The 21,727-nt window shown below is 43.5% G+C and overlaps 1 protein-coding gene across 2 annotated transcripts in view; it reads right to left on the reverse strand.

The window, feature by feature from the left end:
* DMXL1 (Dmx like 1) overlaps nucleotides 1-21,727 on the reverse strand; it is a 157,607-nt gene that overhangs the window by 51,140 nt on the left and 84,740 nt on the right. For both annotated transcript variants that reach the window (XM_054031319.1, XM_054031318.1), the window contains exons 21-28: nucleotides 17,802-17,899; nucleotides 13,114-13,279; nucleotides 11,807-12,059; nucleotides 8,782-9,878; nucleotides 8,282-8,473; nucleotides 1,790-1,866; nucleotides 1,483-1,610; nucleotides 303-551 (exon numbers count right to left, since the gene is read on the reverse strand). In XM_054031319.1, the coding sequence (XP_053887294.1) occupies nucleotides 303-551; nucleotides 1,483-1,610; nucleotides 1,790-1,866; nucleotides 8,282-8,473; nucleotides 8,782-9,878; nucleotides 11,807-12,059; nucleotides 13,114-13,279; nucleotides 17,802-17,899 (2,260 nt within the window). The remainder of the gene's footprint in view (nucleotides 1-302; nucleotides 552-1,482; nucleotides 1,611-1,789; nucleotides 1,867-8,281; nucleotides 8,474-8,781; nucleotides 9,879-11,806; nucleotides 12,060-13,113; nucleotides 13,280-17,801; nucleotides 17,900-21,727) is intronic.

Raw genomic sequence — 21,727 nt, forward strand, 5'->3', positions numbered from 1 at the left:
AAAGCAGTATAGAAGTTTAACCCTAAATCTGTTTCTATAGGATTAAAAATCCACAGAAGTGCATTTCATTACCATTCACTTCCCTCTCGTCTTCTATTCTACAAAACAACTGCTCCACTAAGTGTTAGAGCAATTTACTGCATTGTCTTTTGTATACATTGCTTTGAATATGAACTAGAGTAAGGCACACAATTAATTTCTACTCAACCCAAGCTATGTTGTATGGTAATCAAGAAGTTTTTTTCAGACATATTTAAAAAAAAAAACCTAAAAGAGAGGTAAATAAAAAAGTGTAAGCTAACCAGCTTTTGTTGTCTGTTGCATCTGTCCTCTGCTAGGAATATGAGCGCCTCCACCAAAGACAGCAGACCACATTTTGTCGTTAAAAGGGTGGGCCATAATTCTATACAATTCACTGCTGGAATGAGTTGCTAGACCATGAATGAAGAGACTAAGATAGACTGCTGTTAGAATTTCACAAAGTAAAACCGTGAGTCCTGGCTGGGCTTCCTCGCCAGCAGAATTCAAACGACGTATCAGAGCTGTTATTCCTAAAATATAAAAATAACAGAGGTAAATACTTTCTGGTTTATAATCAAAGATGCATGATATAATCAAATGTATGAATCCTTTTATTTATTTGGAGGACAAAATGTAGACATTAAAGAATAACGAAAGTTACCTATATTAAAAGACTCCAGAATAAAATTTACTTAGCTTTTGCATTTTAGTACCCTTTTACAGGTTTGTGTATTAAACATGTCATTAATCAGTAGTCCAATAATCTACTCAAACTTAAGCAAAAAGCTACGTTAAAAGAACTTTACAACTTTCAAGTCAAGCACTCAAAAGTTATGAAATGACAGAATTCAGGTTGCCCGTGCAACCTTTATTCAGCCCTCTTGCGCAGTATGTTAAAATCTTTAGTTACATAATAGCATGCTTCCCTCCGCCTAACCCCCAGAAGACCCCTACCTCATTCAGTGAAGGGTTAGCAATGGAATATTTGTAGGAAATTCCTAAATTGTAACTAAAGATTTCTCTCTCTTCCCCCTCCTCACCCCTGCCCCTTCCAAAAAAATCAGCATGAGAACATCCAGCATGGCAAGTTTCAGCCTGAATGGTTGAAGTTTGGCTAAGTTATAAGCAACTGAAAACAGGGTCTTATAATGGCAACTGTTGAGCATTCTCATCTTCAAGTGAGGCTATCAACTCCACCTATAATGTAAATACATATCCCTATAGACATGCACAATTTTTCGTGCAAGAAAGCAATATATAATTCAGTTTATATCTTAATTTCAATGTTGAAGACTGTTTAATCTGTTAAAAAAACAAGTGACTAGTATGCAGTATGTTATCTGATATGCAAAATTTTTTAACAATTTCCTAGTATTTGTTTAAAAGCGCAAACTGTAGTTAAATACCTGCAAGTAAAAGAGGATTGGGGGGGGGGGGGGGGGGAGATCCACTACTAGATACCTGGCCATTGAGCTGGAGATGTATTGGGAGTTACAGTTTCATCTAAGCTTGTTGTTCTTAGAGTATGTCGCTGGGTAAGCAGCAGTGTCTGATATACTGTTCCAGTGAACTGGTTTGCTTGTAATGAACTGTGGAAAAGAAATAGCAAGCTATGTTTATATAAACACTGCAATTCTGTTTACAATTGGCTAATGCACAGTACTCACAATATGACAGAGCTACACAGACAGTTTTTAGGTGCACTGTCTATATATTAAACTGTTAGTATAGTGACCTAGTGCCCCAGCTGTGTTCCATAGTTCTTTACCTGTAGCTGTGGCCACCACAAAGGCACTGGTAGATGCAGGCAGAGAGTGATGCTGCTAAGGTATGCATTACATGTATCTGAAAGACAAAATATTTACAGTACAGATTACACTACAAATTGAACATTTGTATAGATTACTGTAGAACTCTCAAACCCATGCATCTGAAGAAGTGGGTTTTTTACTCAAGAAAGCTTATGCCCAAATAAATCTGTTAGTCTTTAAAGTGCCACCGGACTCCTTGTTGTTTTTGTGGATACAGACTAACATGGCTACTCCCTGATATGTAGAACTCTCATTCATTAAAATACTTCAGCAGGTCAAAACCACCAAGAATGTGACAAAAATTGTATGCCTAGTCCTGAATGGAAGTCTCTGATACTGTGTTTGTGTCACTTCTATGCCAAGAAAGTGACCAATAATTAAGTTATATCTGGCAGCAACTTTTAATATAATGCATTGAAACAGAAACAGGTGATATATTTCTAACAGTTCAGAAAGCAATTTAGCTATGCCATTATAACTGAATTTTGCTAATTCACAATACTGAGTAGGGGGACCCACAGTGAATTAGAGAACAAGTCCAATCCTGAAAACACAAGTTTTGATGGCAACAGATTACACAGAAGAGCAAGTTATACATACATTGAAGTGTTTGTGGAACTGAGTTCTAAATAAAAAAAAGCAAGAACATTGCATTGCCAAATGCATATTAGCCAAGAGTAGTTTTAGTTTCTAATATTTATGGTACTTCACAATGTAGATTCTACTAAAATCATGTATATAAACACAATCAAGATTTAAGAAAGAACCAGCTTGGAAAGCATATTACAATTAAGCATACTGCACAATCAAGTAGAAAGAATTACAATCAAGCTTATTAGTATGCTGCTTCTTAACAGTTGCCTCAGACTGGAGCTCTTGAATAAAGAACTGTAGTGACATTTAGGTTTTTTGAACTGATCTTTGCTGCAGTTCTAAGCCACATACACACAGTTTATTATGAATTGCATTAAACAGGCTCATTGTTGTCCTAGCACACACACATTTTATAATCGGTCTCAAAGTAAATTAATGATAGGGATAGGAGAAGAAAAAAAGGGTTTCCTTTTAATTTATTGTGTGATAAAAGCATCCGTTAATTAAGTTACACAAATACTATCCTTCATATAAACATCTTGTACATTATCCCATCGGATAAGAATTTTAAGATATGAGGCTGGGATTTTCCTAAGGTGCCCAGGAGATTTAAGTGCCTAGCTCCCATTTAAAGTAAATGGGAGTTGGTACCTAACACTTGTAAGCTTCTTAGATAATCACTGGAAAGTATTAAATTTAGTTTTTACTCAAAAGCAATTAAGGAGGGAATCTTACAAAGAAAAGGAAAATGTTTTATGGAAAATATTTTATCGTTGCATAAAGATACACTGCTTCATGTCAGAGATGTTTTGTAATTTTTAAGCAGTAATTACAGGGCTTTGTGTTATTTTTTGCCTTCAAAATTATCAGCTTTATTTAAATGGAAGCAGAGAAGTAAGTTAATATAAAGTAAGATTTTATGCTGAAGTATCAGGAATTCTTGATTCATTCAAAACACAGTACAAAAATTAAAGAAAAAAAAAAAACATGTACCTATCTTTTGTAACTGTTGTTCTTCGAGATGTGTTGCTCATGTCCAGTCCATTCTAGGTGTGCGCGCCCACGTGCACAGTCGTCGGAGATTTTTGCCTTTCAGTATTGGTAGGGTCGGCTGTGGCCCCCCCCTTGAGTGCCACGCCTATGCACTGGTATATAGACACTGCCAGCCCTATGCCCCCTCAGTCCCTTCTTGCCGGCAACTCCGACAGAGGGGTAGGAGAGTGGGTAATGAAATGGACATAAGCAACACATCTCGAAAAACAACAGTTACGAAAGGTAGGTAACCGATTTTTCTTCGAGTGCTTGCTCATGTCAATTCCATTCTAGGTGACTCACAAGCAGTTTCAATGGAGGTGCGCTTGGAATTCACCGTCTATTGGCTTGTAGTACTGCTCTACCTATCTGTACCTATACAAGTATCATCCTGGGCCTGTTGGGTAAGTGCATAATGGGACGTGAATGTGTGGCCAGACTATCAAGTGGCCACCCTACAGATGTCCTGGATAGGCACTTGGGCTAGGAAAGATGCCGAAGAGGCTTGCGCCCTGGTTGAGTGGGCGGTGACAAATTGCCTGAGGTGGCACCTGTGCCCGATCATAGCAGCAGCGAATGCAGGCAGTGATCCAAGAAAAAATTATTTGAGCAAACACGGCATGACCTTTCACCCTGTCGGCCAACGCAACAAACAATTGCGTCTATTTGCGTAATGGCTTGGTCCTTTCAACATAGAAGGCTAGCGCCTTCCTGATGTCTTGGGAATGCAACCTATGCTCCAACTCCGACTTATGCGGTTTTGGAAAAAAGACAGGTAAGTAAATGTCCTGGCCCGTATGAAACTGAGACCACTTTGGGCAGGAAAGCCGGTGAAGCCGCAGCTGGACCGTCTTTGTAAAAGACTGTATAGAGGTAAGCACCCTAAATCTCAGAGACCCAGCAGGCAGACATTATTGCAACCAAGAACATAACCATCCAGGAAAGGAGAAGGAGAGAGCAGAAAGCCACAGGCTCGAAGGGGGACCCCCCATGAGTCGCAACAGAACAAGATTCAAGTCCCACAGAGGGACGGGTTCCCTGACTTACAGGTAGAGATGCTAGAAGAACCTGGCAGTCACATCCTTGGTGAAAACCGATCTACCCTGGAGCAGCGGATGGAAGGCCGAGATAGCGGCCAAGTGGGCCTTGATAGATGAAAGGGACAGACCTTGGAGCTTGAGTTGCAGAAGATAGTCCAGGATTAACTGCAGCGAGGTCCACTCAGGCCGAATGCCTTTATCTGAGATCCAACAAGTGAACCACTTCCATTTGGCCAGGTAGGTCACTCTAGTGGAGGGCTTTCTGCTGCCCAACAGGACCCACGGGACACCGGCCGAGCATTCCTGTACCTCTGCATTTAATCATGCAGCAGCCAAGCTACCAGGTGCAGCGCCGCCAGGTTCGGATGCAGAAGATTGCCATGGTTTTGTGACAGCAGGTCCAGACTGAGCGGTAGCTGTAATGGAGCAACCACCGAGAGGTCCAGCAGCATGCTGAACCAGTGCTGGCATGGTTAAGCCAGCGCTATGAGGATCACCTTTGCCCTGTCCTGCTTGATCTTCATGAGGACCCTGTAAATTAACAACACTGGGGGGAAGGTGTACAATAGAGCAGGGTGTAACTTGAGGATATTACTTCGAGCACCCAACAGTCCGAGGTCAGCCAAGACCAGGATGACCAGAAGGGGCGGAGATGGTTGAGGAAAGGGTGGGAGGGTGGATCCTGTGAGGTGACTGGGATGTTGTCCTCAAGTGCACCCTCAAAATGACGGCTTCTGGCCTCCTTGGTTTCTGGAAGGGCCAGGCTGAGCAGATTAATGGGAAGACCTCTTGTCTCTATCCTTTTTCCAGTAGGTGCCCAGCCGGGGAGTCCCCCAGGACCTAGACTGTGGCGGTGGAGGAAGCAGAGGGCGGAATGGCTTCCTGGCCTGGTAAGGAGTATGGAGGCCAAAGGAGCAGAGGATGGCATGGGAATCTTTAAGGCCACGGAGTCTTGAGTCTGTGAGCTCGGAGAAGAGCCCCGTCCCTTCAAACGGGAGGTCCTGTATAGTGGCTGCATCTCCTGGGATAACTCAAAGGACTGCAACCAGGAGCTGTGCCTCATGGCCACCGCAGAAGCGACCACCCTGACTGCTGAGTCAGTTGCGTCACAGGCCATCTGAAAGGCCCCCCTTGCCATCGCTGTGCCTTCGTCCACCAAAGCGGCGAACTCCTGGGCTCAGTCCTGTGGGAGGGCCTCCTTGAATTTGCTAAGGAAGTCCCACAGGTTAAAATTGTACCAGCCTAACAGGGCCCCATGGTTAGACACCCAAAATTGCAGTCTGGCTGTCGAATAAATCTTTCTGCCAAATAAGTCCAGTCTCTTGGCGTCTTTGTTTTTCGGCGTGCCACTCCCTTTCATTAACAGCAGATGTGACCAGTGACACCGCTGGAGGGTGCACGTACAAATATTTGAACCCTTCTGCAGGGACGTACTACTTCTTTTCCGCCTTCTTAGAAGTAGGCGGAATTGAAGAGGGGGTTTGCCACAGCGATTTGGCAAACTTAAGGAGCCCTGGGCGGACGAGCAGCATGACCCGGGCCGGGGTAGAGGAGGATATAAATGAAAGAGGTCATCAGACTCCTCCACGTCCTCCTCAGCTTGTATGTTCAAGATGGTAGCCACCCTCTTAAGGAGGGCCTGGTGCTCCTGGAAGTTGTCGGGGGAGAGCAGGCAAGGGAGGCTGCCCGTTTGGGAGGGACCGCCACTGCTTTGTCTGGAGACGATGACAACAAGTGCACTGTCGGAGGAGGGGCAGGTTCTCCTTCCTTCTCCAGGGATGGCTTCTTAGGAGCTGGAATCCGATGCGCTGCCCCCGTGTTGGATTTGGTACCATGTTCTGACCCCGGTGCTGACAGCGCCAGGGACACTTTGTCCAAGGCTGCCAGGGAGGACTGGTGGGAATACAGGACCAGCATTACAGGAACGCCCCACAGGTTCTAGTACGGCCATTGAGCAGGCCACCGTCTCTGCTGCCATGCCGTCGCTGCAGGCACCGCGCCAGCTTTGTGGGTTGGCGGCGAATCACCCCTCTTTGGTGAAGGGCTGAACTCCTGGTCTGAATTCAACCACTGCCCTTCCGGCGATCAGGGTGGAGCCTTCGAGGTCTGAGTCTGCCAACTGACCCTGGTCAGCAACTGGCAAGATGAGGGTGAGGATCAGTGCCTGCCTGATGAGCAGTATGGGGGGCGGTGGGAGACCAGTCCCATGCCTGGAAGCGATCCCGTCCTAGTGGGGACCGACATCTGGGAGACCATCTGGGCAAGGGTGACTTGCGCCGTGGTGATCTTTGACGGGAAGCTCATCGGTACCGGTAGTACGGGGACTGGGGCCCTGACTCCAGTGTCCCATGTGTCGAAGGGGGAGAGCGCAGCATCGGGGACCTGGGTCTTCTGGCCGGAGATGGGAATACAGTGCCAGGGTTCTAGGCCACGGAGACGGGGATCTACACCTGTGGTCTGGGGACCGAGGGTGCTCCACTGCCCTATGGGGCCGTCCTTAGGCGTTAGGGCTTTAGCTGAGTCAGGCACCTGGCCGGCCTGTTTGTTCTTTAGCTGCAGGGGCCGCATCAGGCAACGAGAGCTCTGGGAGAAGCTGGGGCCCCCTACTGCTCACGGGACTAGGAGATGGATCCTTGGCTGGGCTGGGCGGGTCCGATCTCAGTGGTACCCCTGTGAAACCCCAGGGCGGGCACATGCATGGCATGGGTCCTTTGCCCAAGGCCCCTTTCCCTTCCAATGTCGGGGGGCTTTTCTTTTTTTGCTGCTTCTTTGGCACAAGTGAGGGAGAATAGTGCCGGGCAGAGCCCGGTGCTGGCAGTGCGCTCTGCACCAATGCTGAGGTGCTCGGTGTAGGATCTGAGTGGAAGGGCTCTGACGCAGGACAAAGCGCAGCCTCCATGAGGAGGGTCCTCAGGCCGCTCCTTTTGGGTTCTAGGGCGAAAGTTCTTACAGATTCTGCACTTGTCCTTTCTATGGGACTCCCCCAAGCACTTCAGAGACGTGTCATGGAGCTCACTAATAGGCATCGGCCTGTTGCCTGACGAGCATGGTTTGAAGCCGGGGGAATGGAGCAAGCCCTGCTCCGGGGCAAAGTCCCATTGGGGACTCTAACTACCAAACAACCCAACACTTAACTTAAAGGTTAACTAAGTACAAAGACGACAGATAATGGGCTGTTCAAGAACTGCTAATGCTCTTGCAATTGCAAGACAAGGTGGTCTGAGCAAACTTCACGGGCCTTAAGAAGGAATTGAGAGGGCGTAGGATCGGCGGTGCCTATATACCAGCGCATAGGTGCAGTACTCAACAGGGCACCACAGCCTACCCTATGGATTCCACGAAGGCAAAAATCTCTGAAGACTGTGCACGTGGGTGTGAGCACACCTAGAATGGAATCTACACAAGCAAGTACTTGAAGAAGAACTGTGTATTGTACAACTCTTTCAAAAATTCATACTCCTCTGCAGACATCACATGAGGGCCCAATCCTGAGAGGTGCTGATCTACCTCAACTCCCATTTAAGTGAGGAGCTCAGTACGTCACAGTAGCTGCCCACTATCAATAAAAGGAAATATTTTATTTCCAGTGATTTAGCAATTTTTAATCCAAAAGGTGCAGAGCATAGACAACATATCTATGCACTGCATTAATTTATTTATTTATAATTTTAGTTATAGACGTGAAATGTTTCCAAGCTATCAAAGAATCTGTTAGTTAACTTTAAGCAAACTGTATAAATATGCAAAATGTACAAGCTTGCCTTATTATAATAAAATACTTACCTTATTGTTCTGGATATCTGGGTGAGGTGGTGAATCAAGGTTTATTACTGCATGTAATATATCATGAGTCAGGTTGCTGAGATGCAGTAATGGACTGGCCACCACTGTTTTGGCACTGGCAGTGCAGGCAAATAGTAGAGGTATAGAGTTCTGTTCTGGCAGAGGACTAGGAAGTGTTTGTATTGACTGTTCCTTAAAAAAAAAACAATTATAGTTGAGCAGCTGTAACTTCTTACTTCTAGGTTAACATTGTCTAGTTAAGAACTTTAAATCCAATTGATAGGATAAATTATTTAGAAAAAGAGTAAATTATATTTACATGAATTCCTACATAATTTATGTTACAAAATTACTGCGATATAAGAGGTAATAGCACAGTTATTCATTTTTAATTTTAAAGCATGAAAAAGAAAAAAGTTTAATATTGTGCATGTTTTTAGACAATTAATATCTGAACATGGTATTTAACATACCCTGTGGAACAGGATGAAAGCACATACCTGCTGAGATTCTTGTAAAAGCAAAATCAGTTCCATCCTCACAGATGCCAACCCCCCACCATGAGATCCATGAAGTATACAATAACTAAGAAACATCCTCAGGAGTGACTGGTATTTTAGAAGCCATTGTCGCCTTTTCTGAAAATTCTCTCTCTGCAGCATGGCTTTTGATTGGTCAGATAATTCTTCAGGGTTTTCACTTAATGCAATTTCATCAACAGTCACGCTAATCCCAGGTTGAACCTCCTCTATTTCAGCACTGTAGTCACAGGTTTTTTGAAGAGCTACAACTTCTCTTTCAAGCCAATGGTAAAGCTGGTACCGCAGCTTCCCACCATCTACCTCATAACCAGTGGATAGTGTACGAAGCTCTACTGTGAGAATCTTCAAGCATGCTCTAAATTTCAATTGTGCTGAGATCACATCTTCTGATGGACTTAAAAGATAATTTTCATCACCTGCACTGAAAGACTCCGAGTAGTTAGAACTAGTTTCATCTAGCTTTTCACTCGTCATCTTCTGCAAAGGTTTCAGCTCTTTCATTACAAGAGAAGAATCTTCACTTTCTTCATCTTTGTCACTTTCCCACTTTAGCTCCAACGGTTCATCTTGGAATACTAGACTTGGTTGACTCCAATCAAAAGAAAGAGCAGAGCTTGACTGTTTGTCTGATGAACAATCTGAAGACGATCCCAAACCATTTAGTACTGGTTGTGCCCAATCAACAATGGAAGCTTTATCTTCCTTGGTCTCTAACCTTATTGGTGAAGAAGGTGAAAAATCTTTACTCGTGTCCATTAAACTAGAATTTGTACAAAAAGGCTTTGACTTCTTGACCACTTTTGGCATTTTTGATAACACTTCTAGAGCCAACATGGGACAGCCAGCTTTTAAATGCGCATGTGCTGTAGTGAAAAACAATCTTCTTTCACTTAAATTTATTTTGTCTGCCAGTCCATTTTCTACAGTTAGGCAAATGCGTGTTGAAGATGTTTCAGAAGAGCCAAAATGACGTCTCAGCAGGAGAGGATGCGTCCTTAGATAATTATAAAAGTTGAACACTGAAGGGTCACAACTTGGGGAGGCACCATTTTCATCTGTAAAGAAATGAGAAAAATCACAACACAGAAGAATAATTCATATTGAATGTTAATCTTTACCTTCTACCAGCTCATAAGCTAATTAGAAATCTATATGACCAATATAATTAATATAGGACAGCTATGTATTTTCAAGTTTGCTGTTTCTCCCTTTTCACCATCACTTCAATTTTTAGCAGTAAAGAGCAATAACTGGTTTTAGACAAAGTACAGCAACACATATTCATTGCCAGATCTGACTGCTGTTGAAGTGAATGGTAGAGCTGTGCTAGTTTGAATGAGAGCAGAATTTGGCCCATAGTTTGGACGGAATATTACTCAATTTTTCATAGTGAGATCAGTTCGGCTGCAATAATTAAAACTCTGAATCCTAGACTTTTGTACCATCTATAAGAACATACAGAATTCTCCACTGCCCACTGTCAATCTGAGCTGTGTAATTTTTGTACTATGAGAACAACAAACAATTTAAACTGTAACCTTTCGTTTCCAGTATGTCTTACCAAAGATCATGTTAACATCTAAAATGAAAAAATAACGTAGATGTGGTTTTTTATCCATCCTGTCCCTCACAGGAAAGACAACTCCAAAAAGCACATCTTAAAACAAGTTGTTAAACAGTTTTATGACAACTATAGTACACAAAGAAGCGATTACATTGATAATGTTTACATATATTTCTATATAGATATAAAAATGTATACAATTTAAAAGTACAAATATATAAAAATTATACAAAATTATATATATTAATAGCAGTATTAGACTAGAAGAAATTAAACTTGCACTGGTATATCAGTTCTGTGTTTAGTCCAATACTAAAGTAATTTCAGAGACCAGTGACCATTTTACTCTGTTATTTTATGAGCCATAAGGTCTAAACATGAATGCAATACCACTGGAATATTGGGAACATAGCATGTGCAAGGCATCCCATAGCTTAGAACAGATGCTGGCCAGCGAAGCCTTACTGTCTTGGATAGCAGAAGCCATGACATGACCTAACCACAGATCTGTCAGACTACAACATTACAAAATACATTCAACTAGAGGCAGCTGAATGTATTGAGAGTCAAACAAAATGTCAAAAGAAGTCCACACCAAGTAGAAAACACATGCTCTTTTAACACTACAGAGAAGGACCTAAGAAGGATATTGGCAAACAATAGAATAACTGCCTCATTAGGTGGAATTACATCAGCAAATTAGGAAGGAACTAGGAAACCACTTTGTAAAACATGGTATGCAGTTTTATCAGCCATTACAACCTGAAATACAGTACTTTATTAAATGAAATCATCATTAGTTCAAAAAGTGCTTTCAACAGCATTGTTGGGATCAAGACATTGTCCTGTGACCATTAGGGTGTTGGTGCACTTGAAATTCCATAGACTAATACTTTGTGACTTGGGCTGTAATCTAACCTTGAGCTGGTTCACAGTGGACTTAAAAGGCTACAAATTTAACAGGTATGAAGTTACTTTCAACATCTTTTAAACCAATGAATGCTAGCACACAGCGTACATGGAACACTCAGGAGTCCATATGAGTCCACGACACCAAACAATTTCCCAATTTTCGTTTCCCTGTGGTAGACATTTCCTGAGAAGACAAGACTATCCACACAATCTAAGAATCATCATCTTGTCTCTGGAGCTCTACTCTGCAGCAATGAGGAAAATGGTTCCTGGGTCACAAAGAAGTGGCCAATTAAGTTTGATTATATTTTCATTTTACAATTGCTGTTACAAAAAATAGCTGAAGAACAAGACTTGGTAAAGGTAAGCAATAAAATAGGCATCAAGTGGTCTTTTTGGCTTTACAGGAGTTGACTAAAGTCAAAACAGACTTTAAACTGTGGATTAAATTTAAGTGCAGAAATACTAGCAACTCATTTCATAGCTAACATATTTAGAGACTCTTACCTTCTTCATTTCCAGCAGGTTGCTTAATTAGAGTATCAAGAGCCCTGCTATAATCTTCCAAAATCCAAAAAGCCATACTTCGTAGAAAAGGGTCACAATGCATGTTTGATGAACTCTCCTTACCAGGAAAGGCACTTCCCAAAATTCTCTTCTGCAGTATGGATTTATACATACTAGATACTTCAAATTCTGACTCATAAAGCCTCGATATTACAAGAGCCAGCTGAATGTCACCCAATTTTTCAAGGCAGACCTAATTAAAAAAAAACAAAAAACACCACATTTTTTAAGAGACTAAATATTCATTTCTCCTTAGGTTAAAAGGCCTACACCAAGAATACACCATTTTATGACAGGACAAAAATGTGAAATGAGCCTGCTGAAATATGGTTTCACTGGAAGTGTCAATTTTTGCTCAATTCTGCAAACTCTCTGACAGCAACTGCAAATATGTGATAATAGCAAAGTGTCATCCAGTAATGTATGCAGGGTTTAGAGTTCCTGCATATAATTTACCCTCCATACATTCACTCCATACAATCTTCCAGCATGATGCATCTGGATGGACCAACTATTTTTTGACACGATGTTGTCAGAACAGCATTTGCAGAATTTTGACATGACATTGTACCTTTGATTCACAGGAGACTGAGTTCAGCTAGCCAGTGAGATGTGCACACAACACTTCATCAAGTTGTCCATGCTGTCCAATAAACTATACTAAACAAACTAGATATACCCTCACTTTCCACCAACCTTCCTCCTAACTATTCAGCCAGATGGCTTTTTTCCTGGTAAAGGGATCTCTATGCTTTGACTCCAGCAGCACCCAAGGACCCTTCCAGATCTATCACCTCCTGGGTTTCCTTATGATAGATCACTGGAAGCTTAAAAGCAACAGTTATTGGGCAGACTGTCTACCACTACTATTACTGAGAAATCAATTGTAGCTTGAACTTATTAGGTGAGAAATGATAAAAACAAAACATTTTTAAATCCAAGTGCAAAGATCAGGAATAGTTGTGCATCAAAGCTTCATTAATGACATGAAAAAACAAAAACAAAAACAATTTCACACTGTGTAAGAAGCTTTTCAATAATGATCCAAAGGTGCAGTAATCACAAGGTACAAATAGAGAGAATTTCCAACAGTTGTGTCACACTAGATGACAAAAATTCAGATGCACTGTAAACCTATTTAAGAAGATACCTATAAATTTAGGAGACAAAAAATATTAAGAAATGACTAAAAACTATCATAAAATTAGCACTATTTAAACAAATAGAAGAATCTACTATTTTATTACCTCAACTGCATCCTTCAAGTGACCAGCCAACAAGAAAAATGCTGCAGAATGTTCAAAGCGCTGTTTGCCTAATAAAGAAAAAGCATTCTTTAATGCTGCTTTACGCCATCTATCTTCAGTAAAATTGTTCCCAAAGAACTGTGTCATCTTAGTTTCTTTTTGGGACCTGCAGATTTAACAAGATAGATGAGGGAAAAAACTTGTTTAATATTAAAATTTTATTAGATTAATTCTAGATATCTGACTCAAGATTTTATTTAGATAGCTGTCCAAATGTGCATGCATAAAGCCATTACGTTTTTGAAGTATTTGTTTATCTAAAAAATACCAACACAATTATATCTTTTTAAAATTGAAGTGGTGAGTGTTTAAGATAAATAAATGTTCAGTCTTTAAATTTTCAAATATCAACAGAACTGATAAGCACCTTCCCATGTACCCTGGAACTGTCTCATACTAGTTATTCGATGGTTATATTTTCAAGTTAATGGTGGGTTTTATACACTAGTACAGGGGTCGGCAACGTTTGGCACGCGGCTCGCCAGGGTAAGCACCCTAGCGGGCCGGGCCAGTTTATTTACCTGCTGATGCGGCAGGTTCGGCTGATCGCGGCCCCCACTCGCTGCGGTTCGCCGTCCCGGGCCAATGAGTGCGGCGGGAAGCGGCGCGGGATGTGCTGGCCGCTGCTTCTCGCTGCCCCCATTGGCCCGGGACGGCAAACCGCGGCCAGTGGGGGCCGCGATCGGCCGAACCTGCCGCATCAGCAGGTAAATAAACTGGCCCGGCCCGCCAGGGTGCTTACCCTGGTGAGCCACGTGCTAAACGTTGCCGACCCCTGGACTAGTACAAACTTACTCTTAGGACATTATCTGAACTGAGAGGATGTGCCTCATTTTCCAGTTCTACAGAGAATATATCCACTTCTGATGAAAATTGGGAAATCAGCAACAATAGCTTTCAAAGGAAAATACTAGTGCTGTATAAGGACATGCTTTTAAGAAATAGTGAAATAGAATTTCTTGAAGATAATGTTATATTTCAATTGTTAAGGCAACCACTGAATAAAACAGTTACCTACCTTTCGTAACTGTTGTTCTTCGAGATGTGTTGCTCACGTGCATTCCATTCTAGGTATGTGCATGCCCATGTGCGCGGCCATCAGAGATTTTTGCCTTAGTGGTACCCGTAGGGCCAGCTGTAGCACCCTCATGCCACAGTATATCAGGTGCTGTTGTCAAAACATTTTTGCCAACAGCACCTGATGTCGGACTTGTCGGCATTTCCTTCTCCCTCAAGAGCTAGGAGAGTCCTCTCAGCTCCTGGCTTCTCTGGGCTTTTATAGGGCCAGCTGCAGTCTGACTGGGGCATGGCCCAGCTGCGGCTGCTTCCCCAATCAGCGAGCCTTTAGCTCGCAGCCCCAGCCCTCTCCCAGGGCTGGCTTCAAGCCCTTTCAGGGCAGTGACCACTCCACCACAGTGGGATAGAGGAAGGGGTCTGCCACAGAGCCTTAGCAATCTTGAGAACCCCATCACATACAGGTAGGGCAATCTGGACGAGTGTGGAGGCTGAGAGGACATTGAAAAGGGTGTCCTCCTGCTCTGCCATCTCCTGCATTTCCAGCCCAAGTTCTCAGCAATCCACCTGAGAAGAGCTTGGTGTTGTTTAAAGTCATCCGGGAGGCTGGCTCTGGAAGGTCCTGTGACCACCTCGTCCAGGGAAGAGGCGGCGGCCCTGAGGGCTCGACAGCCACTGGAGAGGGACGTTTGGGGGGTAGCCACTGGATCCTCCATCCCAACCTCGAAGTGAGCTTCCAGTACCTGGCCTGGTGCCAGTGGGGTCATTGATTTTCGCTCCGACACAGCCACTGAAGCGCGCTGCAAAGGGGACATGGTCATCAACGGAATGCCCCATGCTCCCAAATACAGCCACTGTGTTGGCCACTGGCATTGCTGCCACTGCAGTGCCATGAATGGTAGAGCAGTTTCCGGTGCCTAATCCCATCGCGGAGACTGGGGCGATGGGCTGAACTGGGCCTCTGCAGCAGAGGAACCACTCTCCGGCGACCACAGAGGAGTTGTCAATGCCTGGGTCTGCCTGCTGGTTATGGCTACCGGTGAGCGCTGAGCAGGGAGAATGGTTCTGGTGCCAGGGAGATTGGCATCAGGGGAACAGTGCTGCAGAGACCGGTAACGTCAGAGGGAGCAACATCTAGATGCGGATTGGCAAGAGGGCAAACGGCATTGGTCTGAATATGGGGACCGTCGTTCCCACACTGGGAAATAATGTCTCGGCATCCAGGGGGGGAGTTTGGGCAACCGGCGGAGCGGTTACGACTTGCCATGGGATTGCATGTCCGGCAACAGACGGCCCTCCCCTGCCCCCGGAGAGGTCTTAACAGCTGCCTTGCCCTCTCGGGGAGCCTTAAGCCTGGAGGGTAGTGGGGGGAGGGATAGCTCAGTGGTTTGAGCATTGGCCTGCTAAACCCAGGGTTGTGAGTTCAATCTTTGAGGGGGCCATTTAGGGAACTGGGGTATGTGTCTGGGGATTGGCCCTGCTTTGAGCAGGGGGTTGGACTAGATGACCTCCTGAGGTCCCTTCCATCCCTGATATTCTATGATCATATGGTCCTGCGGCACCGGAGAGGTCATAGGAACAGGTGGAGACCTGCGCTCTTTCTGCACCTGGGCTTGGGATGACAATGGTGCAGGCAGGGTGGTGGGTCCCATACCGCTCACCAGAGTCAGTGACGGAGCTTTAAGAGGGCTAAGAGCCCCAGCCACGGAGGCATGCTCACGCTGCTCCGGAGAAGGCTGGCTGACAGGCCCAGTCCCTCTACCGGATGACCCTGGGGCCTTTTGCTTGGCACCGGCGAGCACTTCTTCACCTTCTTCTTCAGCACTGGCGAATGATGCTGAAAGGAGTGGGCACCGGCAGTGCATTGCACGTGGTAGTCGAAGTTCTCTGTGTCCTGTGTAGAGGGCTCGAAAGCCGGGTAGAGAACGGACTCCATCAATGTCCCTCTCCTTCTGGGCGTGAGGTTGAAAGTTCTTACAGATCCGGTAATGCTCCTTGTTGTGTGATTCCCCCAAGGACTTAAGGCAGCTGTCGTGGCCTGCCACAGATCGAACAGGTCTTAAACCTGGGAGCTCAGGGCATGCCCTGCTTGGGGCGAAGTCCTTGCTGGGAGCTTAACTATCAGCTAACTATGCACTTAATTACTTTACACTAACTACAATCGAACAAAGGCCCGAAGGCATGAAGTCCAATGGAAGAAACCGCTAGCTCTTAACAAGCAAGAGAGGCGCACCAAGTGATCACCATGGGCGGTAAGAAGGAACTGAGAGGGCATGGGCTGGCAGCACCTGATATACCGTGGCACGAGCGTGGCACTCTAGAAGGCGCTACAGCTGGCCCTATGAGTACCGCTAAGGCAAAAATCTCCAACAGCCGTGCACATGGGCGCATGCACACCTAAAATGGAATCGACATGAGCAAGCACTCAAAGAAGAATACAACATGCTTTGGAAGCTTTACTGCTCTGTTGCAATACTACTTACCAAAAATATCCTCACATAGTACCAGTCATTTGCTTGAAAGCCTCTATTGTTGGTTTCCTCATGTGACAACAAGTGCAATAATCTTTCCAGTGGTAAACAGAGGCTCTTGTCTCATGGTTTTGATAACATCCTAAGAGATTTGCTATTTTTAAAAAAGTGACAGGCAATACTGGAAGCTACTGACAATTTAAATCAGTCTGATCAATTTGAATAATGAACGTGGAAAAGTTCATTTGTCCCAAGACAGTTCTTAAAAATAAAAGTATGTTACATCAAAAACCTACATTAAAAGAACATCAAGATGGCAAAGTTGATCACTCAAACATTAGAAAGTGACTGAATTAAGGATGCTATGTGACTTCAATCCAGCCCCCATGTGCATAAGCATTATGGTACAGTCTTTATTTATATGATCACATGCTATTTTTCCCTCAGGACCCCTAGTCTAAATTCAGTACACTCTCAGAATAGTGCTCTGGAATGACTCAGAGTTGTGTAGTAGTGGATGAGGCTGCTACGGGTTTAAGAGACTAAACTTTAGACATTCACTTTTGGAAATCTTGACTAATATGTAATCTAACATGTAAATTAGCCACTGCACATGTGCAATACAGTTTTAGAATTTGCATCACACTTCTTAAGGCCCCGAATGTACAATTTTTAAAATATATTCTGGATTAAATTTATATCCTGTATGTATTTTAAGATCAAAATAATCTCAAACACACATTTTTAAATACCACAATGTGTGAATTATAAATACATCCTGCTGAAATTGAAGTTTTAAAAGAAAGAATGAATTCTGAATTATAGGAATGAAAGAACATGAACCAGGCAGTCTTTTTAAACATACAGAGATTTAAAGACTGAAGAGCATCAAAACATTTTTGGCTAAAATACTTGTGTGGCAAAAAAAACCCCAAAAATGAATACAGACTTCAGAACACATTATGATTACCGTAGTATGTGTGTCAGTAAAAGGAATTTCTGGAAGTTTTTTACTGCTTTTGAATAGAAGAGACAAATAAATTATTTTTATCAGATGGACTGGACAATATGGAATTGTACTTAAGAGCAAATATTTACAAATCTTAGAATTTATAAATAACTGTTTTCTTGTATGTTTCCTACCTGTATAATCCCCAAATCACAGCCTTCTTTTTCATTGCAAGGTAAAAAATAGCTGCATCAAGTGGATCGTTGTTTCGTTGAAAAGCTGCTTTGGCTACCTGTGAATATATGGGGTTTTGTTAAATTTGTGACAGATTTAAAAGTAATCTGAAAGCACTATCCCTAAACTGATTTAGTCATTGTTAAATAAATTCAGTTTAAGTAGTTCTGATATACATGGCAAAGATCAATTAGGTATATTTTTTGCTTACAATTAACAAAAACCAGTTCCTCATCAAATCAAAGTTACATTGATTTCAGGTTTTTATGATAAAAGTCAGTTATGTAAATAAAAAAACATTTATTTACTTAGTCTACATTAACTCTTTTGCACTGAACATTTGGGCAGAAACTCTGATAGATATGAAAAAAAGTTCTAAGTCATCAGGAAAGGAAAAGCAGAATGGACGGATTTAAATCATAATGATTTAACTAATTTTAACCGACAAATCAGAAAACAGGAAACCTTGATTTAGCAACTAACAGTCTTTACGCTAAATGTGGTGCTTCCTTTTGCTAATCAGAATACATCTCTCCCTCTCTCTCTTTCACACACACACACACACACACACACACACACACAAGCAATTACATGATTTAATATACATTTAGTCAGATTCTTAATTTTGGGATTTTGTATTTCAGAAAAATGGTGAATGATCCATTACTTCTTTATCAGATGGCGATTTTTTTTATCCAAAGTTTATTCGCATGAAAACGCAAGTTCAATTAAAATGCACAAAACCAGCATTGTAACAGTTTTTTATTAAATAAATAAGTGTGCTGCATACATTAAAAAGTTTACTAAAACATGTTTTGCACGTTTCACTAACTGATTTATTAAGCAAAGAAAATATCTGTAGTTAGTGAATAGAACTGATTTCTGATACTATATCCTTCAAGATTTTAAAACCAATAGATCTCATCCTCTCATACCTGTTTTTTATGTGCAGATCGGAAGAGGAAGGCAAGCTTCAAGTATTTAGCCAGTGACTTCCACCAGTTAAGTGGTCTGACTTTTTTTAAAACTTGGTAGCAAAATATGTACTAAATATTATTTTTTGTCTTTAATTTACCTTTTTTTTTAAATAAAAGGTAAGTTCAGGTCTTAACAGCTTGTCAATTTCAAACTTAAATGTAAATTGGTTTATTTTTTTTAAAAGTAAATCTGCATTTAATTTAAATTTAAAAAATCCAATTTAAATAAAAAAACCCTTTTTAAAAATCATCGATTTTGTCCACCCTGAGGATAAGTAAATCATAGAGGGCCAAATTTCCAATACACCTGTCATAGTCGTCCCACAAAATACACTTGTACAAATGCAGATTTGTGAAGGTCCATTTTAGAAGCTCTCAAAGTTTGGCTCATGTTGTATAGTAGAGGTTTGCATCTTCTCAACTTCCCTTGTTACTATGTTTGGTCTCCATAGATTTTAACGGAATCCCCTCAATATTGGTTATCAGATTGTCCTATATCAAGCAGGCTAAACTAAGTCACTAGATAGCATCATTCAAAAGATGGGAGGGGACATGCATGCAAAGTTGTAGTTACCAGTTTTTCTATTAAATGCAAGTAATTGCAATTGGCTTCTGAGGGAAATGGTTTCACATACTAAAATTTGAGGGCAGTAGAAAGGGTTCAAGTGTATGCTGAAGCAAATCAGTCAGGTCAAGTTGAGCTGGATTATAGTGCAACAAAAGCCAGTCATTTTCCTAGATGACTACATCTTGTGTGACAGTATTTAAGCTTTCATTAAAGCAATAATCAAGGACCAGACCATCATGTGGTGCAAATCACCATAGCTCTATTGGCTCCAATGAAGCTATACCATTCTATACAAACGGAGGATCTTGCCTCATATCTAGCCATATGGTAAACCAAATATAAACTGATGCACTGCTGTCTGCCTCAATTTCCAGACAGCCTGAAACAGGTGTGAAACACTATTGTTAATGTAAACAATGTTAAATAAGCACAGTAGGCTTAGACCTAAGTTTCAATATTTACCATTTCACTGATATATAAAGCTTGCAAGGTATAGGAGCCATTATGAAAATTATGGGCACAGAATGTTAGGAAATGTGATACCAGGGTCTAAACCAGGGGTCTCAAATATGCGGCCCGCAGGGCTATTTCCTGCGGCCTGCCAAGCAGCCTGCACTCGCCCCCCCCCCCCCCCGGTCTACCTCCAGGCCAGGGGTGGGCAAACTACAGCCTCAGGATTGCCCCACCTCGAGCCCTTGTGCCACTCCCTGAAGTGGGGGGGAGGGGAGGGAGAAGAAGCAGAGGGCTCTGTCCTTCCAGGCACCGCCCCCACACAGCTCCCATTGGCTGGGAACGGGTAACCGCGGCCAACAGGAGCTTCGGGGGAGGTACCTGGAGGTGAGGCAAGCAGCATGCGTCGCCCTCCCCCAGGAGCCGCAGGGACATGGTTCCAGCTACTTCCTGGAGCGGAGCAGGAGCAGGGCCGGGGCCGGCAGCCTGCCCTGGCCCCGGTGTGTGGCGCTGCCACCCCGGAGCCCGAAGCCCTCCTGCACCCCGCCCGCCAACTCCCTGCCCTGAGCCCCCTGCCTGCACCTCAACCCCCTGCCCTGAGCCCCTTGCTGCATCCCACACCCCCTCTGCACCCCAATCCCCTGAGCCCCCTGCCTGATCCCCAACCCCATGCCCCGAGACCCTTGCTGCATTACACACCCCTCCTGCACCCCAACTCCCTGCCCTGAGCCCCCTGCAGCACCCCAACTCCCTGCCCTGAGCCCCCGCCTGAACCTCAACCCCCTGCTGCACCCCAACCCTCTGCCCTGAGCCCCCTGCCACACCCCACACCCCTCCTGCACCCCGACTCCCTGCCCTGAGCCCCCTGCTGCACCCCACATGCCTCCTGCACCCCAACCCCCTGCCCTGAGCCCCCTGCCTGCACCCCAACCCCCTGCTGCACCTCAACTCCCTGCCCTAAGCCCCCGCCACACCCCTGATGGACCCTCTGGGGGCAGGGAGGGGGCGGAGTTGGGGTGGGGACTTCAGGGAAGGGGTGGGAATGGGGGCAAGGCCGGGGGCAGCGAGGGAGGGGGTGTCAGTGATGGGGCCCTCAGGCCAATGAACTAGCCCTCATATGGCCCTCGTGATCATTTGAGTTTGAGACCCCTGGTCTAAATTAATTTTCTTCTTAGTCAGTTCCATAAGATCCATGCTGCCCCTAGCTTCCAGTGTCGTGCAGAGCTTCCGACTTCTCACTGATAGCAGACTTACCTTCTGACTTCATTAGTATTTTTCACCTGCAGTCCTCAGGAAGCAGAGACTGTAGAAAATATCTGCACCACTTTGGTGCCCTGAACATACTATTTATAGATGTTAAACTCACAAAAAAACAAGAATATAATATGCACAGGCATGCAAGTGAAAGAAAACATGTTTCCTAAATAACTGAACATATAAGTAGATTTATTTACACCCCATTTGTTAAAAGAATAAATAATGTGTAAGTTGAGCCTTGGTACCTCATTAATACTTTATATCTGCCATGAGAACATGTAACTTAACAGTGACTTTTTTGTGTGCTGGATTTACCACAATGAGAAATCACTTCCATACTGGGCTCCATTTCCTAACAGTCATTGTGTGTGCCAAAGTCAAGCAAGGCTCTTGTGCTAAAAATTATTTGACTGGTTAACTCCAAATACTGAATGTTCAATAATGAGACTTTGCAAAGTTTAAAAGGACATTTATACTCCCTCACAGCGAAGAATTAAAATCCAAATATTTCTACAAGATGAAGATGAGCCAAAAGTCACAGAATCATAGAAATGTAGTGCTGGAAGAGACCTTGAGAAGTCATCAAGTCCAACCCTCAGCACTAAGACAAAATCAAGTAAACCGAGACATCATT

Source organism: Malaclemys terrapin, chromosome 6 (assembly GCF_027887155.1).
Source record: "Malaclemys terrapin pileata isolate rMalTer1 chromosome 6, rMalTer1.hap1, whole genome shotgun sequence".
In the NCBI taxonomy this organism is placed as follows: domain Eukaryota; kingdom Metazoa; phylum Chordata; order Testudines; family Emydidae; genus Malaclemys; species Malaclemys terrapin.